Source organism: Callorhinus ursinus, unplaced genomic scaffold, assembly GCF_003265705.2.
Source record: "Callorhinus ursinus isolate GAN/ISIS: 27379988/994484 unplaced genomic scaffold, GSC_fseal_2.0 scaffold1, whole genome shotgun sequence".
Lineage (NCBI taxonomy): Eukaryota > Metazoa > Chordata > Mammalia > Carnivora > Otariidae > Callorhinus > Callorhinus ursinus.
In genome coordinates this window covers 5,811,784-5,837,563 of record NW_027397063.1, presented here as the reverse complement: position 1 = coordinate 5,837,563, position 25,780 = coordinate 5,811,784, and the positions used below count along the sequence as shown (strand labels likewise).

Genomic DNA, 25,780 nt, shown 5'->3' with positions numbered 1-25,780 from the left:
AGTCTTTTAAGGTTAATTGAATTCTTTAAAACTATGTGCTCGTATTGACTTCATACAAATTTAAAATAATGTAACAAGGAAGACAAATACTGTTAGTAACATATTATTTGGATAATACATAATAGTATACAGATTATATACTAAAATCTAGCTCAGCCACAATTACATCTCTGCACTGTACTTTTAACATATGTGAGGAGACCTCTGAATATGCTAATAGTAGGGCATGTGCTGTAAATGATTACCAGCCCTGTGTATTCATTTTGTACTTCAACATCCACACTCTCCATCAGTACCCTCCTAAGAGCTAGGCAAATGGGGCCCCATATTTTGAAAAGACCCCTTCGGATACCTGAAAAGGACAGAGTCCAGAATAAATACCCAATCCTCCCCCCGCCCCGACCCCTCACCCCCTCCACTTTCTCCCTTTCAGGGAGCTCTCTGACCCTGTATTCCATATGTGTTATCAGTAAGATATGCTAATGTGCTCCTGGACATGAGTCTATGCCTAGTGGGTTGTTCCCATTAGCCTCTTTGGTATTTCTTTCACCAGGCTGCATGAGATGAGCCACCAGAATGGTGTTGACAGAGCTGATCTGGGGTTAGTCAAATTCTTTATATAGATAAAAAAATTCGCCTGGGGCTCCATATATCTTAGGAGTTTACCCATCTTCACAACTAATCCATGTCAAAACCAATGGTAAATATTTCTAAAGTGGCTAGCTAGAGGCAGGGAGATGATCAATGGTGATGGGAAAATAGGACTTAGCTACAGACTAAGGCAACATTTAAACCCAGAGAGAACAAAGAGAAAACATCCAGTTTGTCTTATCTGCAGAGAGCATGAAGAGGGAAGATCAAACTAGGATCCAAGAAGATTTCAACAAGTTCATTAGAAGAGCAGAAACCACAAACATGAGATTTCAAAGAAGTAAATTTAACTTCTGCATTTAGAGTTCTTGAAACACCTATTAAAATAAGACGGAAGAGACCTTGTAAGAGTTGATGCCACGGGTATGATAAACCACAACCTCAGTATGAGTCAACAGTTTGGTGTGGTTCCTAATAAATTAAGGAATTGACACTAGCATTGTGGAAGAAAATGGGAAGAGCGACTGTAGGCAGGCTGCACAGGACTGTTCTCATGGGGGACAGGTTGTTCCAGAACTATTTACAAGGAAGAACATCAATGGTAAGACCTGAATCGTAGGGAGAATGGCTCAGGAACCTTACACAGGGAAGCCTAAACAGAAGACATGGCAGGAGACAGATGAGAGCTGTTTTCAAGCATCTGAAAGGTTATGAGAAAGAAGAAGACAACTTGCTTTAGACTTGGAAAACATAGGGAAACAAAGGAAAATGACAAAAGCCACCACAAAGAATGTATTATCTCAACATAACAAAGAACTTGATAATTCTTGGAGTTAACCAGCAAAGCAGATGGTTGAAGAGTTGGAAGCTTCCCAGGGAGGGAGGTGGTCATGCAGTGGGCAGGCTGACCAGCTGTCAGGGACTTTGCAGAGATAGTGCCTACCTTGAGAGCAAGGCTGGACTTTAATCTACTCAAGTCCAAGATACTAAATCCCCTCTGGAGTCTCTTCTACCAAGTCCACTTGATGCCTCCTTGTGAAAGATGATTTCCAGATTTTTCCCTAATGTGGCTGCCCTGGTTCAGGGCATGTGTGCCAGTGACCTTCCATCAAGTCCACAAAGAACCAGGTGTGGCACTTCAAGATAACTGTCTGGAGCCTCAGAGCCTAATAACACTCAAAGCCTTAGCCTCTTCACAGGGAAACCACACTCAACTTCTGTAAAGATACGTATTTAAGATACGTAGTTATAATTAAAATGAGAAGCGTAACATGTAACGAGCATTTGCTATCTATAAGACATCTGACTTGGATTATGACATCTAATCCCCAATTCATCATAATGGTGTAAATACTGTTCTTTTTTCACTAGTCTCTTTAATATGCATGCTATACCCTCATCCAGGGGACTTTCTAAATGATAAGAAAACTTTCTATGGAAAGTCAGTGACCCCTGAGAGAGATTTTCTACACTTCTTGAGCTATATCATTGCATGTGATTTTGCTTCCCATCAGGCATCACCCTTACCATAAAAGCCACTGAGCTTTTTGGAAGTGCACATAACATCCACCAGTCATGGACAGAGGAAGGCCCAATACGAAACTGTACCTTGTAGGTGGTAGGTGCTGGTTCTGACTTCCAGGTGGAGGATAGATCTCTAAAATCATTGAAATGCAGGAACCACTGCTGCCCTTTGCAGACAGCATAGCAATTCTTCCATTAAACTGCTCTAATACTCATGCCCATCCCCACCCCCATCCTGCACACAAAACCCCTTTTCTGCTTTTGCTGGTAACATGAATCTCCCTACCGTGGGTCGATCTGAATAACAGCATCAAATCAGCAGCATATAGGCTCTGTAAACTGTGCACACTGAATTGAGCCCCAGGGCTGGAATAACCTACAAATTATTTCCATAATCGTGGTTGATCTCCCTTGCGTTAACCTCACCCCTCACACACACAGGTTTCTTTCAAACCCAGCCCCTCCCGAGTCATGTGGATTACAATAAGTAGAAGGTAGAAAAAGCCCTCATGGATCCTGAACAGCAGCAATTTCTCCTGAAAAGGTTCGTTTTGTGCTCTATCCCACGTAAGTAGCATAAAAATTTCACCATGACAAGAGCACACAGAGGCTTTCATGAATAAGGTCCTATGTTGCCACAAAGGAATTTTATTCAATGCGACCTATTGGATACTCAGATTGTACCAGCAATTTTATGGCCAGGAAGGTCCTTTCAAAAGGAATTCACATCAGCAGCGTGTATGTAAAAAGGAGAGTATCCTGAAACTGATCAGATTATCATCGAAACTGTGTAGTATGGCAAGAATGACCAAAATATTGAAATATTCCCAATGAGTGGCTTAATTCTGAGAATGAGAAACAGTGCCTTTTGACTGTGGTCAGTGATTCCTGCCCATGTTCTTCTTAGGGCAAATGGTAATAGAAATGGGATAAATAGTATACTTAAGACAATAAAAGACTTCAGAGAAAGAGAGGCTTGGTTTGAATCCAGCCAACACTCAGTTACTGCGTCACTTGGCATCTAATTATTAGCCTTTATAAAAGCCTGAGCTTCACCAAAGGGGGGACACAGTCCCCATTCATTGGTTAAAATATGGATATACAATCCAACTCACTGATTACTGTACGAACTAAATGTGACTTGTGATTTCACTTATATGGGGAACTGAAGAAATAAAACAAATGAGCAAACAAACCCAGAAACAGACTCATAAATACCGGGAATAAACTGGTGTGGGGGGGGGGGGGGGGGGGGGGGGCAGGTGAAGGGGATTATAAACTTCCAGTTATAAAATAAACACGTCACGGGGATGAAAAGTACAGCATAGGGAATATAGTCAATAATAATGTAATAATGTTGTAGGGTGACGGATGGTGACTACACTTACTTGAGCACTGCATACAGAATTGCCGAATCACTATGTTGTGCACCTAAACTAATATAACATGGTATATCAACTGTACTTAAATTAAGAAAAATTGTTCTTTTTTCTTTCTTTTTAAGAAAAAATTTTTCTAAAGAATTATATCTGACTCACATTGTGAAACACTTTCAAGACGGTCACATACAATAAGGGCTCAGTAAAAGACAGCTGCTGATATCATATAATATTACTATTGTTACTGTTAACATTGTTAGGCATTCCCTCATATACAAGATATCCAGATAATTAATAAGAAGCTATGCCAGATGCAGAAAAACAATGGTTAATAAGCTAAACAGAAGGACATTTTCATGACTCAAGAGCATGTAGATTTTTTAAATAGGATACACAAGGCACTATCCATTAAGGAAGACGGGAGAAAGGAGATACATTAAATTTAAAAAGTCAGCCTAACAAAGGATACCTTTAACAGAGTAAAAGGCTAGCCACAGAGTAGAAAAAGATATTTGCAATGCATATAATCAACAAGGATTTGATACACAAAGTATGTAAAGAACTGCCATGAATCATTGAGAGACAACACAACAGAAAAATAGGCAGGAATAAGCACTTGAAATAAGCACTTCACAAAAATGATACTGAAATGGTCATTAAACCCTCAAAAAATGTGCTCAGCTTCATACAGACAGCTTACAAGTGAAAAATAAAAGATCTGACAATACCAAGTGTGGACATGGATAAGGAACACCGGGCATTCTCCTAGGCTGCCGATGGGAGCATAAATTATTTCAATCATTTTGGAAACTGTTTGGTAGTTATTTACTAAATATGAATGTGTACATTTATCCCATGATACAGCAATACCAGTCCCAGGTATGCACCACTAGAAATGTGGACAAACATATCCTGAACACAGATATAAGAGTACTCTAGCAACATTGCTCATGATCCCCCCAAATAGGGATCAACCCAAATGCACCTATGGAAAGGTTGCTACACATCCCAGTAGCCTGAATCTATTGCAATTTATACCTGTTATCCTGGCATAATTGTTAATGGAGCTGGTATATCTGTCAAAACCATCAAGTCTCTAAAGTGTCCTGATGAGTTCATCAGTGCAAATGGGGAGAGTAAGGACCTCAAAAAACTGCTCCTCTGTAAAATCAGTAACACCGGCAAAAACAGCCAAAATCAACTTTTTCAGAGTTCTGGCAATTCATTAGGTCTTGCAACAATCTTAGGTACTTCTTTGGAAAAAGTGATAGCTGAATCTCAGTAAGAATAGCAAGCTTTGAGGACATTTTAGCTTGCCTTATTCTCATCTTCATCTCCCTATCTCCACAATCATCTGAAAAACAGCAGTCCAGCAATTTCTGAAGGAGGCAATGAGTTCCCACAAAACAGCATTCTCAGAGAACTGTCATTATTTGACCTGTCTGACAGTTCACAGAAAACCTCCATTCACAGGGCTTGTTGCTATTTGACCTCAGAACTCACTTGTCTTTACTCCAAAGGGAGTTTATGAAAAACAATCAGTAAGAACTGTTTAATAATTGCAGCTGCCTGAGGCAGTGATGACAGTTGGGGCAAAAGAGGTAGCTGACCAAGAAACTTTTTAAAAAGCTGAGGAATAAGATATTCATAAGTTATCCATAGTTCTGGAAATCTAGAAAGTCACATACATGTATAGGACTGTACACACATCCACAAAACCCTGAGAAGGCTCTATGCTCACCCCTCTGGCTGATCTTGAGGCTCTGTGCAAGCAGAGGTGAAGGCTAAGGCAGAGTTGTTAACTAGCTCCCTGACTGCTGAAGACGCGGAGATCCTTGGGAAAGACCGGAAGTCTAATTGCTTCCAGGCATCTAAGGAAATCTCTCCAATCATTAGCTGACTACTAAGCTAACTGAGCAGAGGGCTTCAGTGGCCACACATGACAAAGAATAAACATTTTATAGATTTCAGGAAAGTCACTTAACAAATAAGCAATAGTGGCAACAATCAACATCAATAAACCCTGGGGGTGAGGGTGGGAAGATCCGGTTTCAAGAGTCACCACATTATATTCTTCAAAATGTAGTTTTCAACCAAGTATGTACGAAACATGCAAAGAAACAACAAAGCATGGCACATACACAAGAAAAGAAGCAGTCAATAGAAACCGTCACTAAGGAAGTTCAGATGGTAGCTTGCTTGACAAAGATATTAAATCAATTATTTTGAATATATCCAAAGAACTAAAGGAAATCATGTCTAAAGAAGAAGTAAAGTATCAGAATGATATCTCACCAAACAGAGAATATCAAGAGAGAAATTTAAAGAAATTTTTTTTCAGAGAACCAAATACAAATTCCGGAGTTGAACTGTAGAATAACTGAAGTGAAAAAATTTACCACAGGGGCTGGACAACAGGTTTGAACTGGCAAAAAAAAAGAATCCATGAACTTAAAGTAGGTCAACTGAAATTATCCAGTCCATGAAACAGAACCAAAAAAGAACGAAGAGAGATGAACAGAGTTTCAGTCGCACTTGATGGTACACTTGCACCATCAAGTGCGACGAACATAAACATAATGGAAGCCCCAGAAGGAGAAGAGAGAAACGGACAGGAGGACTACTGGAACAAAGGACAGCCGAAAACTTTCCAAATGTGAATCAGACACAGGCACACACACCCACACCTCCAAGAAGGTCAATGAATTCCAGATAGAATAAACTGAAAGAAATGAATACTTAGAGACATACCATAAACTGTTTAAACAGAAAGACAAAAAGTAGCAACAGAGAAGCGACTCACTTAATGCACTGGTTTTTAATTTTAAGTAGGCTCCACCCCCAACATGGGGCTTGAACTCCCGACCCTGAGAGTAAGAGTCACATGCTCTGTGGACTGAGCCAGCCAGGTGCCCCGAGAAGCAACTCAACTATACAAGGGATCCTCCTAAGGTTCAAAGTTGATTTCTCATCAGAATCCATGGAGGCCAGATGGCAGCACAATAGTATTTTCAAAACACTACAATTAGACTTTCAATCAAGAATTCTATATCCAGCAAAGTTATCCTTCAAAAATGAAGGGGAAATGAAGACATTCCCAGATAGACAAAAGTGTCCTGGCTTGGATGATAAAATACACATATTCACTCTACCCAACTAGTCGCCTGCATGTGTGTATATGGGTGGGGAGTGGCTTGTAGGGTGCGAGAAACTTCTGTTTCCTGACCTAGGAGGTGGTTACGTATTTACTCTGTGATACTTCTTGGAGCAAAACATTTATGTTTTGTACACTCTTCTTTACGTGTTTTATATCACTGATTTAAAGAAAGAAAAAAACAGATGTTTTTGCCTGTTCACAAATAAATGACTACTTTCTTACTTTAATTGCCCAAATGGAAACAACTTACGGCCCAAACCTGGAAACTCGGTGAAATCACCTATTACTCTTTTCCATGCCTTTGATCCAGCTCTGTCTTCTGCATGGAATATTCTGTCCATTTCGCCCAATTCATCCCTATTCACCCTTTAACATTAATGGTCAGGCTTTCCTACCCTACAAAGATCTATCCACGTGTCTTTCTCCCACATCACATGTGAACAATTTTAAGAGTAGGAACTGTGTCAAAATCTTCTTGTTCTCAATAGCACTGTGCAAAGCATGTAGGCAGCATAGAGTAAAAGTGGGAGGAATTCATGCATCATGGAAACACATGAAGGAAGTCTTCCTAACTAACACAACAAAAAGTTCTGGTAGAGTGCACCACAACCAACCAAACCCAAACGATTCCCTACAAAATTAAATGCTAATCCTGAAGTGATTAGCTGGTTAGTATTTTTTAATACAATTAACACTCAAACTTCAAGAACACTGAGTACAAATTTCTGATAAGATGAGGAAGGGAAATTATCTGGGTATAACTAATCATTTCTGGGATGTCATTATTTTACTTTATGAGTAATATTAGAAGAGAACATTATGGTAAAAAATTTTGACAGCTCAAATAATTTCTAAATTAAGGAATTCATCATCTCTTTCTAAGTCTCTACACAAATGGTATTGAGTCTACACTGGCAAACAGGGCAAGTTTCTCGAAGTCCACTCATGCTCTTCCCTGGGCTTCCCTTAGCACACTCTGGGTGAGTTCTCTCATTTCTGAATTCAATGTAAATGTGTATTTTGTCATTGATCGTTCTTGTTTTTATAATGAGCAAAAAGATAAAACCCAGCACTAAAAAGAAAACAGGGTGGGGTACATAGGCAGGAGAGGAAGATATCTGGTTCAGAGGTTTGAAATGCCCTGAAAGGAAGTGCCCAACAAACCTGAAAGAGGAAGGCATCACCCAGGGAATTGCTGAGGCAGAAGACGAAGTCCTTCTTGGGGTGCTCAGGCACAGCCTGCACAATGCTGTTCTCCACCCAGACGGCATGCTTAGGGATGCTGTTGTGGTCTATTCCAGACCTGCCGTCGCTCTCGTAGAAAAAGAGTGTGCACCCTGAGGAAACAAAACAGGGGTCCGCATGAGTGTTCAGTGCTTGTACAATGAGAGGTCGGTGGTGGAAACTAGCACTTCTGTCCTGTCACAAGGAGAGGGCTGACAGAGAGAGCGCATGAGCAGGGGGAGGTGCAGAGGGAGAAGCAGACTCCCCGCCGTGCAGGGAGCCCAATGGGGGACTCGATCCCAGGACCCTGGGATCATGACCTGAGCCGAAGGCAGATGCTTAACCGACTGAGCCACCCAGGTGCCCCAAGAGGCAAAGACTCTTAAAGCACAGTTTCTCAACTCACACGAAACTCCCTCCATGCATGTCCTCAAGTTCTTTAAGACCCTCGCTTTCTCTTTTAGAGTGTTTCGTTACAGGCATATGGCAGTTTTACGGCTCCTTCGGCCAGTGGGGGCTAGAAACCCGGCTCCACGGGTCAGAACTGCAGGTTCCATGGCGTGAGGCCTGACAGTCAGTAGGGAACCACTGGACTCCCTTCCCAATAGCTCACATGATATACAACCAGGCGACACAATTTATTGCGTTTCTTGGCTATGCCCTTGGAGAAAACCATTTATAATATTAGTGTTAGGTATTTTACGGATAAGGAAAGAAATGATAGGTTTTTGATCTCAAATACACTCTACAAAATGTTCTTCTACAAATAAACCATGTCCCTGTTCCTACTGAAAGAAGAAATGGCATGGCACATGCCATATGAAGGCCTGGGGGTGGGGGTTCTGGAAGCCTGGGCCACGCTCAATTGCACTGTGAAACTAATGAGACAGTTACAATAAAAACCTCCCAGAGATTTGTGGCAAGGTGGCCTTAGCAGATACCCTCCACCGTCACCTAAACATAAGACTCACTTTCATAGTAATTACTAGCTGAACATTTACTGCCAACTAATCAAAACCAACTTCAGGGGGAAGCCTGTGTCCAACTTTATGAGCCTTTCTTAACTCTGGCGGTTTTCAACATCTTAACCACCAGCAAGGGCCACACTTTAAATGTGAATAGCAAAGTCCTTGAAAGTACAATCTACGAGTTTTCATAGAAAGCTACAATACAAGTTTTCATAAAGCAAATTTGCTCCTATGTGATTAGCAATGTGGAATGATGGGGATCGATGGAAAAGTCCCATGAGTTCAAAGGCAACGTCTCCCAGCCCATCATATTTCACATCTGCAGGTTAACAGCTGCTGAGTGCAAATCCCCAAACTCAACTAAATGCCATGTCCACTCGTGTCACAATTTCTCCCTTGGCAGAGTTTCCCAAAAGCTTTCCTTACAAGTCCTGTCGTATGGGCGCCTGGCTGGCTCAGTTGGTTAAGTGACTGCCTTCGGCTCAGGTCATGATCCTGGAGTCCCGGGATCGAGTCCCGCATCGGGCTCCCTGCTCAACAGGGAGTCTGCTTCTCCCTCTGACCCTCCCCCCTCTCATGTGCTCTCTCTCTCTCAAATAGATAAATAAAATCTTTAAAAAAAAACAAGTCCTGTCATATGGTGCTCCTGAGCTTTATGATTTCTTCATCACTGTCTTGGTCTCAAGAATTCAGGAGTTTCAATTCTTCTTTCTACCTATTCAGGTTATATTTACTTTGTCCTTAAAGGCGAAGTCCCACATTTTCTATAGTATTTATTGTTAAAAAGTAAGATGTTGACTATGTGAGTATTTTTAGCCGGGTATTTAGTTATCTATCTATCTATCTATCTATCTATCTATCTATCTATCTATCTACCTACCTACCTATCTATCTATGTATCTATCTATTTAGTGTAGGGCTAAAAAGTTGCGTACACAGAATTCTGCCCCAACCTTATTCTTCCCATAATCCCTGTTATTTTGAAGGTCTCAGGTCTTTTCAGAAACACATATAACATACTGCAGAATTATCTGTACCTATTTTCACTTCTCAAGCTAGCATAGATTGAGAGATAAATATAGGAAAGAAAATGGAAAGGGGATGCTATTTTCCTCCAAATCGGAGGTTCTTGAAGTGGGGCAATTTTGCCCTTGAGGTCAAAGACATCTGGTGATGTCTGGAGACATTTTTGGTTGTCACTGGGTGTGGGGGGAATGCGGGGAGGTAGGTGCCACTGACATCCAGCAGGTAGAGGACAGGGATGCTGCTAAACATCCTGCGGTGTCCCGGACAGCATCCCCACAACAAAGAATTATCTGGAAAATGTCAATAGTGCCCCCGTTGAGAAATCCTGCTCTAATCTTTAGGACTAACATGACACTAATGATTAGCAGATTCTGAACAGAAAAGGAGCAACACAGCTATACCGTAGGTTGAGGAGAGAGAATGAAGCCTGTGGATAATGAAGAGGAGCCATCCGCAAACCTTGGCATGGACGAATGTTGAACATTTTACAGTCTTCTCAAATTGCTGTTTTTATAATTTTGCAATGTTGGTTTACAATCACCCATGACAGTAGGTGGTTAAAATCGGCTTTTACTCTAACTTTCTGCTTGTTTCGGTGTGAAGATTAACATGAAGCAGCAAATCCAGGAAGCGCATCTCCCTGAAAGCAGTCCATTTGCCTTCACCTTCACTTGAACGTCATCTGTATGCTCAATGGTTGCCGAAAGAGATGCCCCAGAGATTAATTCTAAATGAAATCTTTTTTTTAAAAAATTAATTATTCTGTCTAAAGTGGAAGAATCTTTGGAGAAATCTACCTCACAGCTCCTAGGCACTCTGCTTTTTTATTTCTCGATACCCAACGGTTGCCAGGAAAAAGCAGCATGTTCTGCCTCTGAACGGCAAGGACCAGCCCCGAGCAGGTCAGTATATAATGGGAACTCATCAGGATTAAGAAATGAAGGGCTCAGTGGCTCTGTGTTCTGGGCCTGGATCCTGACAGACTGTGTCACTCAAATCTGGGTCACCAAGAACGGGAAGGCTCCCTCCTCTAACAGGCTCTTGAGTTGTTGCTCCAAGATGTCGCACCCTGCGTTCGAGTACCCTTTATTCTCTAAGGCAATGGCAGAAACAAAACAATGCCCTCTTCCACATCCTGAGTAAAAAAATCGCTTAGTTATTGTTAGTCTATGACACTAACACTGGTGTTCTCAAATGTAGTGTAGGAATCACCTGGGAAGCTTGTTTAACACACAAATTCTGGGCCTGTCATGGGCTGAATTATCTTGCCCCAAATTCCTATGTAAAAGTCCTAATCCGGTACCTCAGAATGCGACTGTATTTGGAGTTAGAATCTCTACAAGGGTAATTACAGTAAACTGAGGTCAGAGGAGTGGGCTCTAATCCAATTTGACCACTCTCCTTCTAAGAAGGGGGAATCTGGACACAGACAGGCAGAAGGGGAAGGCCATGGGAAGATACTGGAAGAAGACAGCCATCTAGAAGCCAAGGAGACAGGTGTCACACCAACCCCACTCCCACCTTGATCTGTCCCAGCTTCCAGAATTGTGAAAAGATAAATTTCTTTGGTTAAACCATTCAGTCTGTGGTACTTGGTTATAGTGGCCCTGATACAGGGCAGAAGAATACGCCTTCATTTTTCTGCAGGAATGTGGGCCTGGTGGTGAGCTACCTTGACCACAGGGAATAGATCTGGGAATAGCAGAGCAAGGAGAGAGAAGGAACCTGGGACCTGGAAGACTCACAATAACTTCAGATGGTCTACCTCTGATGGACGGGAAGGAAATCAGTTCTATCTCGCTTACCGCATCGTCATTGTGGGTCTCTGTGACATGCAGTGAAACGTTTGGTCTAATTAACAAGCTCCCCTCCTGTCTCACTGACGCACTGAAGCAACACTTGGCATGACCAGTAAGGGAACCAACTACACCTTGCTTGCCCTGCAGGGGCTGACCTGCGCATCACTGTGCAGACCCTATAATGTTCTGTGGCCTCTAGGATTGGATGTTCCCACACCAACAACAGCTAATGAGATTGAGTATCAAATGGTCTAGAGGGTACACCACACCTGGGAAGCCCAGACTTCCTCCTGTGCTTGTCCTTCATGCTTGTTAACCTATTGAACCTGTCCTGCCATATCCTAAACCAGTTTCAAATTTGGCTTGTGCCATAGAAGATCTAAGTGGGCTGGGCTCCAAGTATTCTTTTTAAGACAGGGAGCTCACTAATTTGTTACAACTTTTATCCTACTAAGATGTATGTAGACATGCACAATAGTATATACACGTACTTCAAAAGTATGACAATGAATTGCAACATATAAAAGTATTATGCTTTTAATGAAAAGGCAGTGATCTCTCCACATGTGTATGTATCTACACACACACATACACACTCTCATATATTCACAGTATGTAACCATAAAACAGTTACTTTGTCACAAACCTAAGATGGTTCAGACATTCTATTAAGCACTAGGCTGAACCTTATGAAATTAGTGATATTCTACCATTTTTAACCTAAAGAAACAGTCATTTCATAGGATCCAGATAAATAAGTTTGCCTCCAAAATAGTCATTTTTAGGACATATTTCACTAACATGAATGATTAAAAAAAATTTTTTTTCCTTTTAGAACATGTCCCTCAAAACTGTCACGAGAAGCAGCTGTATATACAAGGAAACTCGATGTGCAGTGTTCCTCTGGCTTAACTGTGAACAAGTAAAGAAAACAAAACAGCGCTGGTGCGGAGGGGGACGTGAGGAATTACTGAACAATCAAGGATCAGAAAGTTTCAGTTAGGAGAGATGATTACGTTCTAGAGATCTGCTCTACAGTCCACGATAAAGGCACGTACATCTAAAAATGTAAGCAGGGAGATCTCATGCTAAGCATTCTCCTAACAGTGAAACACAGTTGGTTAAAACTGGTATAAAATACAAATGCCATGTCATCACAAAACATCCTGTACGCAGGTGCACCACGGCGTGCAAGGTGCACCATGGCGCCATGGCGCATCACGAACGGGGGAAGGGGCGCTCCCTCTCCTTACCTTTCAAGGACACCCAGTAGTGCTTCCACTTCCGCCGGGTGGCCGACTCCACCTTCTTGTTCTTCTTGTGCACCAGGAAGTTCTTGACGGCCAGAGCCCCAGCCTTGCGCACCGTGCCTTGCGCGGCCGTGAGTAGGATGTCCGACTGGCCCGGGGAGCTCAGGGTGCCGCTGCTCTGCTCGTCGCTATGCGCCGAGCCCGCCTCCTCCAGGCTCTCGCTGTTGGTGGTGCTCATCTCCAGCTCCCGCCGGAAATTCTCATACACCCCCTGGCGGGCCGCATCCCCAGTGGAGCTGCTGCCGCTGTCGCTGCCCACAAAGGCGCGGCCAGTGGGGGGCGAGTAGCTGGAGTTGGTGGCATTGGAGCGTCTGGACAGGAGGTCCGTGTCTGTGGCGGCCCCTTCGATCCCACTGTCCGCAAACTCACTGCCCTCGCCGGCGTTAACATCCTTGGGAGCAGAAAGGGAGAAAAGGAGGACAGCCATCACGCAGAGAAGTAAGCCAGGGACTGTGTAGCCTGCAGAGCTGCAGGGGATCCACAGGGCACTGCTGCTCCTGACCTGTCCCAGACCAATTCCTCCTCAACCCCCGGACCCGCACAAACCCAACTTACCCAAGCACAGTGGCTTGGGTAAAACCATGAAGCCGCCCTGGCATGAATGCCAACAATCTGGAACGTTCAAGAAATATATATTAAAAAACAAGGAACACTTCCAAGAGCTTATCATTTATTGGACTTAGATAATTAACTAACTGGCAAGTCAGCTATATATTCTCCCAGGGCCATGCTGAGAGAGCTCAACACCCTTGCCCTCATCAGCCTGCCCAAAACACCGGGAACTCTGCAGGCTGATTAGCTGTTGCAGGGGTAGGGGGTTACAATGGGTAACAAGGTCTTTGCAGCTACCCTTTCTTATAAATAAATAAATAAATAAATAAATAAATAAATAAATAGCCTGGTTAAGAGTCTGTTTTAGAATGTGGCCACTAAAAAGATAACTAGCGCACCGCCTCACCCACTCACCCAGCAAGGACCCAGGTCCCACGAACAGGCAAGAGTCCTCAGGCTGTAATCAGCTTCACTTCTTGAAAACAAGCAGCCTCTCACTCTGCATAGAGCTAAATAAGTCTGTGGGGCCCACAGCTCCAAGGCAGGCTCTCCAATTACCTTGCCCTTTCAAAGCCGGGATGCTAGGAGCCTGAAGCAAGCTACTCACTGCCCCTGGGCCAAGTGACAGCTTAGGGCAACTGCCAACATGCGGGGGTATCGATTCCCAGTTTAAAAACATTTGGAAGTTGCAAAGCACTGTCTCTGCTCTCAAGCTGAACATTTCCGGGACACAGGTCTGTTAAAATCAGAAGCTTAATTACTCTAAAGTGCTACAGGCATATCCATAAACAATAATTAAATAATGGTAGTAATCAAGGAGGGATAATGACAACAATATTGGACAGGCCAGCTCAACGGTCTTATGGATGAGAAATTAGACTGATTTTTCTCAAAGGAAGACAACAGGAACAGGGGTCTGACATAGGAGATGGCAAAGTAATACAGTTTGGGGATTTAACCACTTTTGAGCCTTCAGTCATACAAGCATCCAATTATGGTTCGAAAATGTACAAACAGATTATTCTGAGTTGGCATAAAAATGAGTGCTTTGGGCTCAAATATTTGCTGAGAGGCAATGGGGCAAAATGAACCAAGCCACAAACTGACACGGTCCTGCACAAGGCCCGGATGGGTGCTATGCCCGTATCTCTAAGCATCTCACTTGGTCAATTCAAAGTGAGGGCCTCAAACTTCACTTCACCTTCGTCATGAAGAGATACTAAGTGAACAACTAAAAGATGGGCATAGACAGATGTGACAAGCAAGAGGCGACACAGAAAGACAGATGCTGCATGATTCACTTATATGTAGAATCCAAAAATGTTGAATTCACAGAACAGAGAGTGGGACAGTGGTTGTCAGGGGTGGGGGTGTGGGAAATGGGGAGATGGTGGTCAAAGGGTACCAACTTTCAGTTATAAAGTAAGTAAGTTCTAGGGGCACCTGGGTGGCTCAGTCAGTTAAGGGTCTGCCTTTGGCTCAGGTCCTGATCCCAGGGTCCTGGGATCAAGCCCCGCGTCAGGCTCCCTGCTCAGCAGGGAGTCTGCTTCTCCCTCTCCCCCAACTCATGCTCTCTCTCTCAATAAATAAATTAAATAAATAAATGAATAAATAAATAAAATCTTTAAAAAAAAAGTAAGTTCTAGGAATCTAATGTGCAGCATTGTGGATATAATTAATACTGCACTGTATATTGAAACTTGCTAAGGGAGTAGATCTTAAGTGTTTTCACCATACACACAAAAAAAGGAATTATGCGAGGTGATGGATGTGTTAATTAACTTGATTGTGGTAATCACCTCACAATGTACACATATATTAAATCATTACATTGTGCACCTTCAAAACAAACAAATAAAAAACCAACAACAAGGAGAACAGTATGCAAAGGGAGGAAAATGAATAATTTCACAGTAGATGGATCTGGCCAATACTACCTCAGCCAGGTGTTCAAGGTTAACTGGGAGCCCTCCTTATTATCTAAAACTGTTCTTAAAAAAAGAAAGAAAAGAAAAAGCAAGGAGGGAAGACAGCAGCAGGAAGTAGTTAAGAGAGCTCTGGGGGGACCAACTGCATTTCCGATGGAGTTCAGATCCCTGGGATTTCAAGGGGCTTAAAGAAACTGTGGGTGCGGCTCAGGGGTGCAGCCCCATAACTGCTCATCCCATCACTTTGCCATCTGCCGTCCCACTGGGGTCATGAAGGACCCAGATCCAGTGGGTAAAAATTCTCCATACAGACAGGAAAATATGGTTAAGAACTCCCATTTCTCCCGGCAGGGACATTGACCATGTCAACAAGACAATAAGTAACTTTGCCCCAACGGATGACTGAAGACAACCGTGAGTCGAGGGAGATGAAGAGTGTGTGGATTTCCTAAACATCTGGACTCATTTTCATGTGTCTCAGTCTTTCCCTGGAAGAAACGAAGCATCAGTTACAAGTTCCCCTCTAAAATGCAAAGAGGTGAGAAGCATCTCCATTTAAGACAGGGAGAGAGAAGCTATGCCAGTAACCTCCCTGGTCCGTAAGAGAGAAAAACCTCAGAACAAGGGGGAGAATGGACTCAAGGTATCTTGTAATTCCCAGAGCTCTAGAATAGGAGGGAACCTTGCAAAGCCATCCCCTTGATTAATGGCTGAGGACGCTGGGGCTCAGAAAGTCACAAGCCTGGCTGGTGGCCGACTTGGAGTCAGAACCCACCTTTCCAACTATTATATGGCAGCCCCAATGCTCAGTTGCAAGTAGCACCTGGCCACGTTCTGTCTAAATAGTCAACCCCATGCCTCACCCTTTTTTGTCAACAAGGCCCTTTCCAGGTTTTCCCAGCAAAAGCTAGGGGACTATCTATCTGCCTTGACTTGCCAGGCAAAGAGCTCAAATCTCAAAGTGGAGATAAAGGGCAAGAGGAGATGAAAGAGGAGGGAAACACACACAGACGAGACCGGCCAAACCCTCAAGAGCATGTGTCTTAACAGCCTCTGACTTTCCCACAAACCATTTACCCCTCTACAGAATACCTTAGGGCCTCTATAGAAACTAAGAGTTAAGGCCTCGGTAGACACTCACCTCCTCTCTGCCAGACCTCAACATCTGCTCGTGCTGCTATAATCTTGCCATGGCCCAGGCTCTGTGTGCTCAACTCTGGGATGGCCACTGACCTGAGCAAAGACGTGATTACTCCGGCTAAGAGGCCTGCAGGCCCTAGCTGAGCTTCCATACCCTTGGAGCACACAACCTGTGTAACCGCTGGGGAATGCTCTGGATCTATTATCCAAGCCGACTCCACCTTGTCTCCACAAGTGGCTAAGCAGGCTCGGTGCTAGACGTCCCCCACTGATATGTCACCCAGCCTGTTGGGAAACATGTGCGTTGCCCAGCCCCAGGCCCGATTTGGTCATGAAGCTTGCGATGTCCCAAATACCCGGAGGCCCTGGGCTCGAGCATCATGGGAAATGAAGACTACCTAACCAGAGGCGCTACTCAACACCAGAACAGTCAACGAGAGGCTCGCATGCACCCGCCATCTCCAACGTTAGTGTGGGAAAGAATCATCTGTAGAACCATCTACCCAAATGCCTAAGTGCCACACGAGAAACGCAAATTTAGAGGGTCTCAGAATCTCTAGTACAAACCAAAGCCAGATACTCTGACACAGAGGCTCTGGGTTCACACTTTGTTTTTTGTTTTTATTTTCATGCCAGTTAGCTAACACACAGTGTTGCGTTAGTTTCAAGCGTACAGCATAGCGATTCCACATTTCCCATACGTCACCCTGTGCTCACTGGATTCACACCATGAAAAGAGCAGACATCCATCCCTCTAAGGCTGCATCCCAAACGCCCATCACTCGCAGATGTCATGCCTATCTCTGCAATGCACCTCCCAACAGCTCAGAAGAAAGGCAGCGCCACTGTGACGAGAACATTCCTGATGGTCATCTTTCCAAGGGGCTCCGCCTCCTCCCCACCGCTCTCTCAAGGACACTTGGCACCTGAGCAACCGGATTCTCCCCATACTCAGAAGCCCCTGAGAACCTCCCCCACTCTTCCCAGCAGCAAGGAATCCAAAAACCAACCCCAGGGAAGCCTCTCACGGGAGCCTCAGTAGTGTCTGTAGCAAATGCGAGGTATGTTCCTTCATACTGAGCGAGGTATCTTAGCACCTCATAGGTCCTGGTATTTAATCACATACTGAGTTATAATTCAAAAGTCAAAGGAGATCAAGAGAAATGGTAAGACCCTAGCTACACAGAGAAGTATCTCCCAACATGATGCATGACCCAGTTAGAGATTTCCTGGAAATTACTCAAAAGACACTCTCCGTGTTAGAAACACTCCCCTGAAGAGGCTTCCGATTATACACAACATTCATGGGGTAGAGAGGCTCTTTAAAGCCTGGTCTCTCCGGGCACATCCTCCCGAGTCAGATCTTTAGAGCACTCACCAGTTTCCATGGCACTGGCAGATTCCCAGCAGGAAAGTACGCACTTTCCTCCTGGATGCTCAAGTGGCCAGCTGTCGCCCAAAGCATGCCACAGCTGCTAGGCAAGAGTGATCAGTCATCAGAGCCGGACCACAAATGCTTACATGAGCTCCGGTGCTAAAACGGAGGGGGCAGGCAGCAAATTTGAAGCCCGTTCTCACTGCCTTGGCAAACTGAACATTCCTGCGGCCTGAATGGGGGCTAACAATACATTGTGGCAGGACTCCAGATGTTTTGCTGGGCAACTTACAAATACTCTGAGGAACAGGTTTTCTGTGTTAACGCTAGGAGAACACAGTTTTGAGAAGGTAATAAGCCACAGAGGCCAAGGGCCCTGGGACAGTTCAAGGACAGTAAGATCAATCGGCCATTTGTAGTTGTAAGTCGAATGCAATTAGAAACTATTTCATTGGTTACTTTAATTTTCCTGATGAATCCCGCTTTGCTTTCATATACCTATATAGAGAAGCTTAATAGAGAGAGTTCACTGACTTTCAGTGGGTTGAGGATATTCCGACCTGCAGAAGCTCTGCATTAGAACAATTTTTGCCTTGTTAAATTCTACAACACTCCTCCCCTGATTTATCATGTTCTTATCCCCAAAATTGTTAAGTACCCCCTCCCACACACACGCACACACATGAATACTGTCTTTGGCTCCCAGTGTTCTCTCCTTGGTATACCTGATATACTCTTAGTATACTCTCCCTTGGTAATCTCAGTATGGTCAATACCGATCCTAGGGAAGTTACTCTAAACCACTCTGTGCCTCAGTTTCCCCACCTGTAAAATGGGGATAACAACAGTTATCAACTCTTTAAAACACTCCCTAAGATGCTGTGAAATTGAGTTAGCCCAACAAAGGTTTCTAGAACTGTGCCCAGCACATAGTACCCACTCAAAAGCATTAACTATGATTATTGGCATTTCCACCTTCAGCCTTATTTTCATCTCGGCCCAAGGAGAGACGGCACTGCCTGACCTCACTCACTAGCGCCACTAACATGGAAGGTTGCTGCTGAGGAAACTGGGGAAAACAGGCCGACCAAGGCTGGTGCGAGCCAATGAAATTCCCTTTTAAGGATTTAAACTTCACATTCACAAAACAGCATCATAACCTAAGAAAATGGTGACATTTTCTTTTTTTTCTTAAGATTTTATTTATTTGACAGAGAGAGCACAAGCCCGGGGAGCGGGAGAAGCAGGCTCCCCACTGAGCAAGGAGCCTGACGCAGGGATAGATCCCAGGATCCTGGGATCATGACCTAGCCAAAGGCAGATGCTTAACTGAGCCACCCAGGCGCCCCAAAATGGTGATGTTTTCTACACCGTTGATTAATAACTACTGGGCACTATTATAATAATTGCCATTCCTGATTTGCTAGAAATATTGCAGTGTTACACTTCCAATATTATGAGGCTTTTTTTTTCTTTCTCTCTCACCAAATGTCCAGTGCCTTTTGGCATTTCGATTTCTGAAGTTTGTCAATTCTACCCACGGGGTCTCCCACTATCAGCCCCCTTGCACATGTCCCAACTCCATTTGAGGCATTTCTAAAACCCAGCTCTTTTTCCCCCTTCTTCCTTTCCCAAGACAAAATTTCCATGCCTTTTTATGTTTTCAACACGTCTTCCCTTCTTCTCTAATGATCCCTAAGGGGAGTGACTCAAAATTCCTCTTGACCCGAAGTACTTACTGTTGCTAAAAAGAGAGTCAGAAGTAAGTTGGCAAACTTGAAATGTTGCTTCAGGTAACTCCAGACTGCGGACTGCCAACATCTAAGTTAATGAGTCATCTTCTCTCTTTTCATCTGTTTTTCTCTGTAGGTGCCTCAAACCTTGTAGTCATTCTTCTCCTCCTCACTACCCACGATGTATCGATCACATTGTCCCAAGGGTTCTTGTCTTCCTCTCTCAGAGCCACGCCCGTGGTTCAGCAACAAGCTCTCTTCCCTCATCCTTCCTCAATGCATCCTGCCCATCGCTGCTAGGTAGACCTCCCAGGAGCCATGTGGAAGGCTCCTCAGCCTGCTTGCAAAGCCCCCTGCTGGTGTCCAGCCTTCACACTAGAGCACTGGATGGACCTACCAGTCAGTGCAATGGGAGCGCATGCTCCCAAACCATTCTTGCTTCCAGGAATACTTATCCTTTAAGGCTCAGCTCACGTCCCTCCTTTCCACGACTAAAGATTGTTTTAGTTCTTTCCCTGCTCCGATCGTTGAGCCAACTTCTCTGCAGCATCTTGTTCTCGTGCCCCAACAATGCGCCAGACACACTGGCCTCTTCGCTTTGCCTCAAACACACAGGGCACACTCCCATCTCCCAAATCAATGGCCAAGTCCCTCTCAAGGGAGAGTCTAACCTCTCGAGGGGGCCAAGCCTGACCACCCTATCTCGAATTGCCTCCCGCATCCCCCATTGCCTTATTTGCCTTGCCTTGCTCTTCTTTCCATGGCATGTCAAGTGCTTATTATGCTCATTGTTTTTTTTTTTGCATACATACCCCCATTTTACCCCAAACTAGCTCCGTGAGCTCAGGGATCTTTTTCAGTTGACACATCCCAAAGCACTAAGAACAGTGTCTGGCATGGAGTAGGCAAGACACTTCAGAAAAATAAACCCACCTCTGCAAGGCGCCTGGGTGGCTCTGAAAGCTAAGGATCTGCCTTCGGCTCAGGTCATGATCCCGGGGTCCTGGGATGGAGCCCCATGTTAGGGCTCCCTGCTATCCCTCTCTCTCTGCCCCTCCTCCCACTTGTGTATGTGTGTATGCACGTGCATGTGCTCTCTCTCAAATGAATAAAATCTTTATTTATAAATAAATAAATTAATTAATAAATAAATCAATAAATAAATTAAAATAAACCCACCTTTGTGTGAATGAACTGCTGTTCATTTTCCACCATAATCTCAAAACAAGGAGAACGGTTTCTCGTGGATCACATTTTAGTTTGATTTAAAGGTTTACTCATTTCCAGGTTCAGCTCACGCTCAACTATGGTTGAGCTGACAAATTAGTCCTGACTGTCAAGCTAAACTTTGCAATCTTCAAGCAATCCAGTTTTATTATGTTGTTTATGGATATAACCAGAGTTAATTTAAATCGTTTTCTTTAACATTTTTTAAAAGTAGAAAAAGTAAGAAAGGCATGATGGGCTGTCCTATGGGCCATATTAGATTATCTGTCAACAGTTGTCCAAAGCAAACTGGATCCAAAGGACGATGAAAAGCCTGGCGGCTGTTTCCTAAGTACTGCCTTGGGCTTCATGGAGGCCCTCTTAGGCCTTCAGAGCAGGCTGGCTGGAAGGGCTCTAAGCTCCCAATTCCAGCCCTTCTTCCTCCTCAGTGATGCTAGGAAACCAGCATTTTTATCAAGGTACACAGATGTTCCCCTCTTCAAGGACTAAACTAAAAATGTGAATTTCGAAGGCCTAAACTTCGCCAGCCTGTATGAGCATAAATGGGCAGCTCTCAGAGTGTGGACCAGGGATCCTCAGATAATTTCAGGGGGCCCTCAGGCCCTCCCTTTTCCAGCTACCTGGCTGAGACCACATTTTCTTCCTAGAGTCCAACCAAAACAGCATATAACGAGAGTGAATACAGAAGCAGACAGGAGACTCCAGGGTCTCCTGTGTGCCAGAGATCATAGAGATTTGCAAAATATAAAATCACACCTCTCTCCTCACTATTTTTTAAAATTTAGAAAATAAAAAAATTTAAATAAACAGTTATTTGCGTGAACATATAATGGATTTATTGGTGCTATTTTAAAATGAATCAACAAGTGGTTTTTTGTTTTCCTGTTTCAATTTCTAGTGTGATAAATATTTATAGCGATAACCCACATAAACAGAAGGCCCTTTGGGAGTCCGCCATACTTTTTACAAGTATAAAGGGGTCTGAAACTACCAACAGAGCCACCCCTCAACTACCTACTCACCTTCCCACTCCCCAAAAGAAGATCCTGGCAAAGAGGCAGATACTCCTGCTGAAAATGGATGGGCTTGCTTTCAAAACAATTATCTCATTGCTTAACTTAGATGCCAGAAAAAGGAAGATCAAGGGGAAAGCAAAAAAGAAGCATCGAACAGTCTGAAGAGAAGGGAAGGAAGAGAGGGTTTTTTTTTTTAAAAATAAATTTTATGTGAAAATACGTTGTTTCACGAAGAATTAACCTGAGGTCATTAACCAAAAGCTTCTAGAGGGACTTTGGGGAACCCATGGAGCCCCTGAAATTGAATGCAGAAGGGTGGTCCATGTGTTTATCTAAGAAAAGGGTCCAAATTTTTCATTCAATTCTCAAAGGAGTCTGTGACCAAAGGTTAAGAATCTCTTGGATGCTGATGTCAGTTTTCAACTCAGGGAACATACTTATTCCTGAGCCATTTAAGCTAAGTATAAAACAAAACAAAATCTAAAAACCAACACCATTTTGCTAGGAACTCAAGATCCTCTTCCGACAATGCTGCACCCCCTCGTTGCTGAAATCATGGACTCTATGACTTGCTTTTCCAAACAAGAAAGCAAGGCTTTCTTCTAAAGCTGCCATGGACACCTCTCTCAGGAACCACTGTGTCGGGCTACGGTAGTGGACATTCTTAGTTCTTTTCAGCCAATCACCTTTTTTTGCTTCTGTACCAGAACTGAGGATTTTGATCTTAAGATCTGAGTTGGACTCTGGGAATAAGGAGGCAGCACAGTGTGGGGGTGTGGGCTTCCGAAGAATGACCCTGGTCAGTGAGTCAGGAGACCTGGATTTTAATCCAGTTGTGACACCCTGTCTCCTCATCTCTTTAGAGACACTCAAAGTGAGGGGGGCTAGACAGAGAGGTGACCTGTGAGCTGGAAATCAGGCTGAAAGGAATGTGTTGGTGGCCCACAGGGGCGAGAAACTCTGATGGATAGCTCTGCCTTACGTCGTTCTGACTCCATACGCTACGGTGTGAAGGATTTCTGGGAACATGGAAGTGATCAGAAATTGCACAAACACACAAACCCATCAACAGTGTCACATCTCCACAAGGGGCTCTGAGTAGGGGCCCCTCGCTGTCTCAAGGCTGTGGTTCCTTGACTCATTCCTGGTAAGAGCTGCTCCCATTCTTTCATCTCCTAAGTGGATGAACGAAGCTCTCCTCACAAGTCCTGCACACTGGCCCCAAGCCAAAGCTTCCCTTTGAAACACAGAACCTGGCTACAAGACGCTCCATCAGTTGGCGGTTTTCTCTTTTCACCTCACCCACTGGAAGTCTGAGATACAGGAGCGCTGAGCTCTAAAATATGAAGCCAAACTAGTCCCATCACAACTAATAACCATTACTGACTGAGCTTCTACTATGTGCAAGACAGTGTGCCAGGAGCTTCGTACTCACTCCCGTGTGAGACTCACATTAGCCTCATTAAAGAGGCACCAAGATCCATCCAAGTTACATAAGCAACAGAAAACAGGGCTCAGACTGACAAGCTCGGCTCTGCTGCATTTCAGAATGTCTTTACGTGACACCAGGCTGCCCCAACTCTGTCTGTTAACCATGGGAATATTGAGACAGTAAAGTTTAGTCCAAAAGACCAATAATGCACCCACTAAATCAAGGAGCAATCTACTCCATCTTTCTACAGAAATCAATGCAAGTAAACTCTGCTTTAAGTGATATGGGTAAACCCTTCCAACAAGTGAATACCAAACTGACTCTCAACACAAATTTTTATGGATGCTGTGTGTGTGCGTGCACACACACGCACACGCACACACTCAAACGTATTGAGTTAAATAATTCCTCAGCCCTCACTGAGTGGCAGATAGGTACTACGTGTCACTTTTTCAACCTACATGTGAACTCCAGTGCCTCATGTTTTGGTAACATGTCCAACTACTGAACAAATATAAAAACAGGAAAAACGGTCAAAAACTCTGTTTCGATCATTTTCAAATCAAATGAAGTTGTTCACATTGTTTCAGATAAAACATATTTTATCCCAGGCTCAGAGGCCATGCTCTGGGGGCCAAACGTCTGCCAGAACTCTTTTTCTGGGGAGTAAAATTGCTGACAGTTATAGATTCAACTGCGTCACCAGGGCAGATGAGGGAACTTTAACATCTCTGATCCAAGCTCGCTGAAGAGATCCCCTGGGTCAGAAACTTTTACCAACAACAACAACAACAACAACAAAAAAGAACAAAAAAAGAATTCTTTTCAAGGAAGCTTCCACACCCACTGTCTCTTAAAATACACTGTTTGGAACATAGTGGGTTCTCAAGAAATCGCGTTGGATGAACACGCCAAACTTAGACTAGGAAGCGTGGGTGGATGGATAGTGTTGTGCATAATTCTGGGGTTTGTTTCAAGTCATTAAAGATCCTCACTCAACATATAAAGTCAATACGAAAATAATTCTTCCGTTCATTTTATAGACTCCGCAAAAGGCTTCCATGCAGGACGTCCGCCTGATCCCCCTACTGGCCCTGTCAGAGGCTGGTGTCCCTCGCCCTGGACAGAGAAGGAGCCTGCGGGGCACGGAAGATGGAGTGACTTGCCTAAGGTCACGGGTCAGTGAGGAGCTGGCCAGGATGTAAATGGACTTCGGATTCTGAGTCCATTGCGCTCTGCATTACATTAAGCTGCCTAGGCAGTGACTTTCTGAGACACCATATTTAGATGATCTCACTTCCATATATTAACAATTTTAGAAGGCGGCAAGCCAAAGACGGAAATTTCGTATAACAATGACACGTGAGAGCTCACAGTGGCACCAGCTCTGCAGGAGAAAACTGCTCTGCCCCTCTCTTCTGGGTGGAGTCAGCCGTGACTCAAAACCCCATCAGTTGGGGGTGGGCTGAAGCAGAGGTCCAGCTGTCCCCCAGCAGGGGGAGTGGGGCATAGAGCTGGGGAGCCAGAATACAGCCAGGCACCCCTCTTAGATCTCACAGAATATGTGCTAACGTGGGGCGCCTGGGTGGCGCAGTCGGTGAAGCGCCTGACTCTTGATTTCGGCTCAGGTCACGATCTCAGGGTCGGGGGATCGAGCCCCACGTCGGACTCCGCGCTCAGCACGGAGTCCGCTTAAGATTCTCTCTCTCCCTTTGCCCCGCCCCCCACTCCCTCTTTAAAAACAAAAATGTCCTACATGGCATTGTTCCAGGTAAGAGGGACAGTCACAGGTGATGTTCCTTTCTCCACCGTCTGTATCAGTGCACCCGTCTCTGAACCCTGAAGGCCAGGAGCCCCCCTGTTCGTATCAGCCCTGCAACGCCACTCTGGCCATGCCTTCAAGACATAGCCTTTAGCCCCTTTCAGATTACAGGACAGGTCACCTATTCTCACCCGCCTCTCCACTTACCAAGCTGACAGTGAGGAGTAGCCCTCCCCGCCGCCAGGGTGGGCAAAAGGACCACAGCGGGGTTATTCTGTCATTCCCATCAGTAAATCTCGCCCCAGAAAAGGGGTAAAAAAATCCAGGTGTGCATCTAGATGCATCTTCAGGCTCACCTCCTCAGACGCAGAGTCAACCTTTTTAACAACTCTGTTTCTAAGACAGAAGACTTTGATAGAAACACCAAACCACCCCGGGTCCTCAACTCCTATACTGCCACTAATAAGGAACATGGCAATGACTAATGAATTCTCCCCTACTGGCTGCTTCCAAAGGACCAGGCACTGTGTTATGTCATTCCATTTTCTCGAAAGACCTTATTATTATCCCCATCCAACAGCTTTTTGCCCAAAGTCAGCCAGGTGAGAAAGGGTTGGAACCATGATGCCTGGCTTAG

At 44.3% G+C, this 25,780-nt stretch overlaps 1 protein-coding gene across 11 annotated transcripts in view; it reads right to left on the bottom strand.

The window, feature by feature from the left end:
* Positions 1 to 25,780, bottom strand: part of TIAM1 (TIAM Rac1 associated GEF 1) — a 370,474-nt gene that overhangs the window by 102,062 nt on the left and 242,632 nt on the right. For all 11 annotated transcript variants that reach the window (XM_073891280.1, XM_073891258.1, XM_073891273.1 and 8 more), the window contains 2 exons: positions 12,922 to 13,369; positions 7,816 to 7,988 (listed from right to left, as the gene is read on the bottom strand). In XM_073891280.1, the coding sequence (XP_073747381.1) occupies positions 7,816 to 7,988; positions 12,922 to 13,369 (621 nt within the window). The remainder of the gene's footprint in view (positions 1 to 7,815; positions 7,989 to 12,921; positions 13,370 to 25,780) is intronic.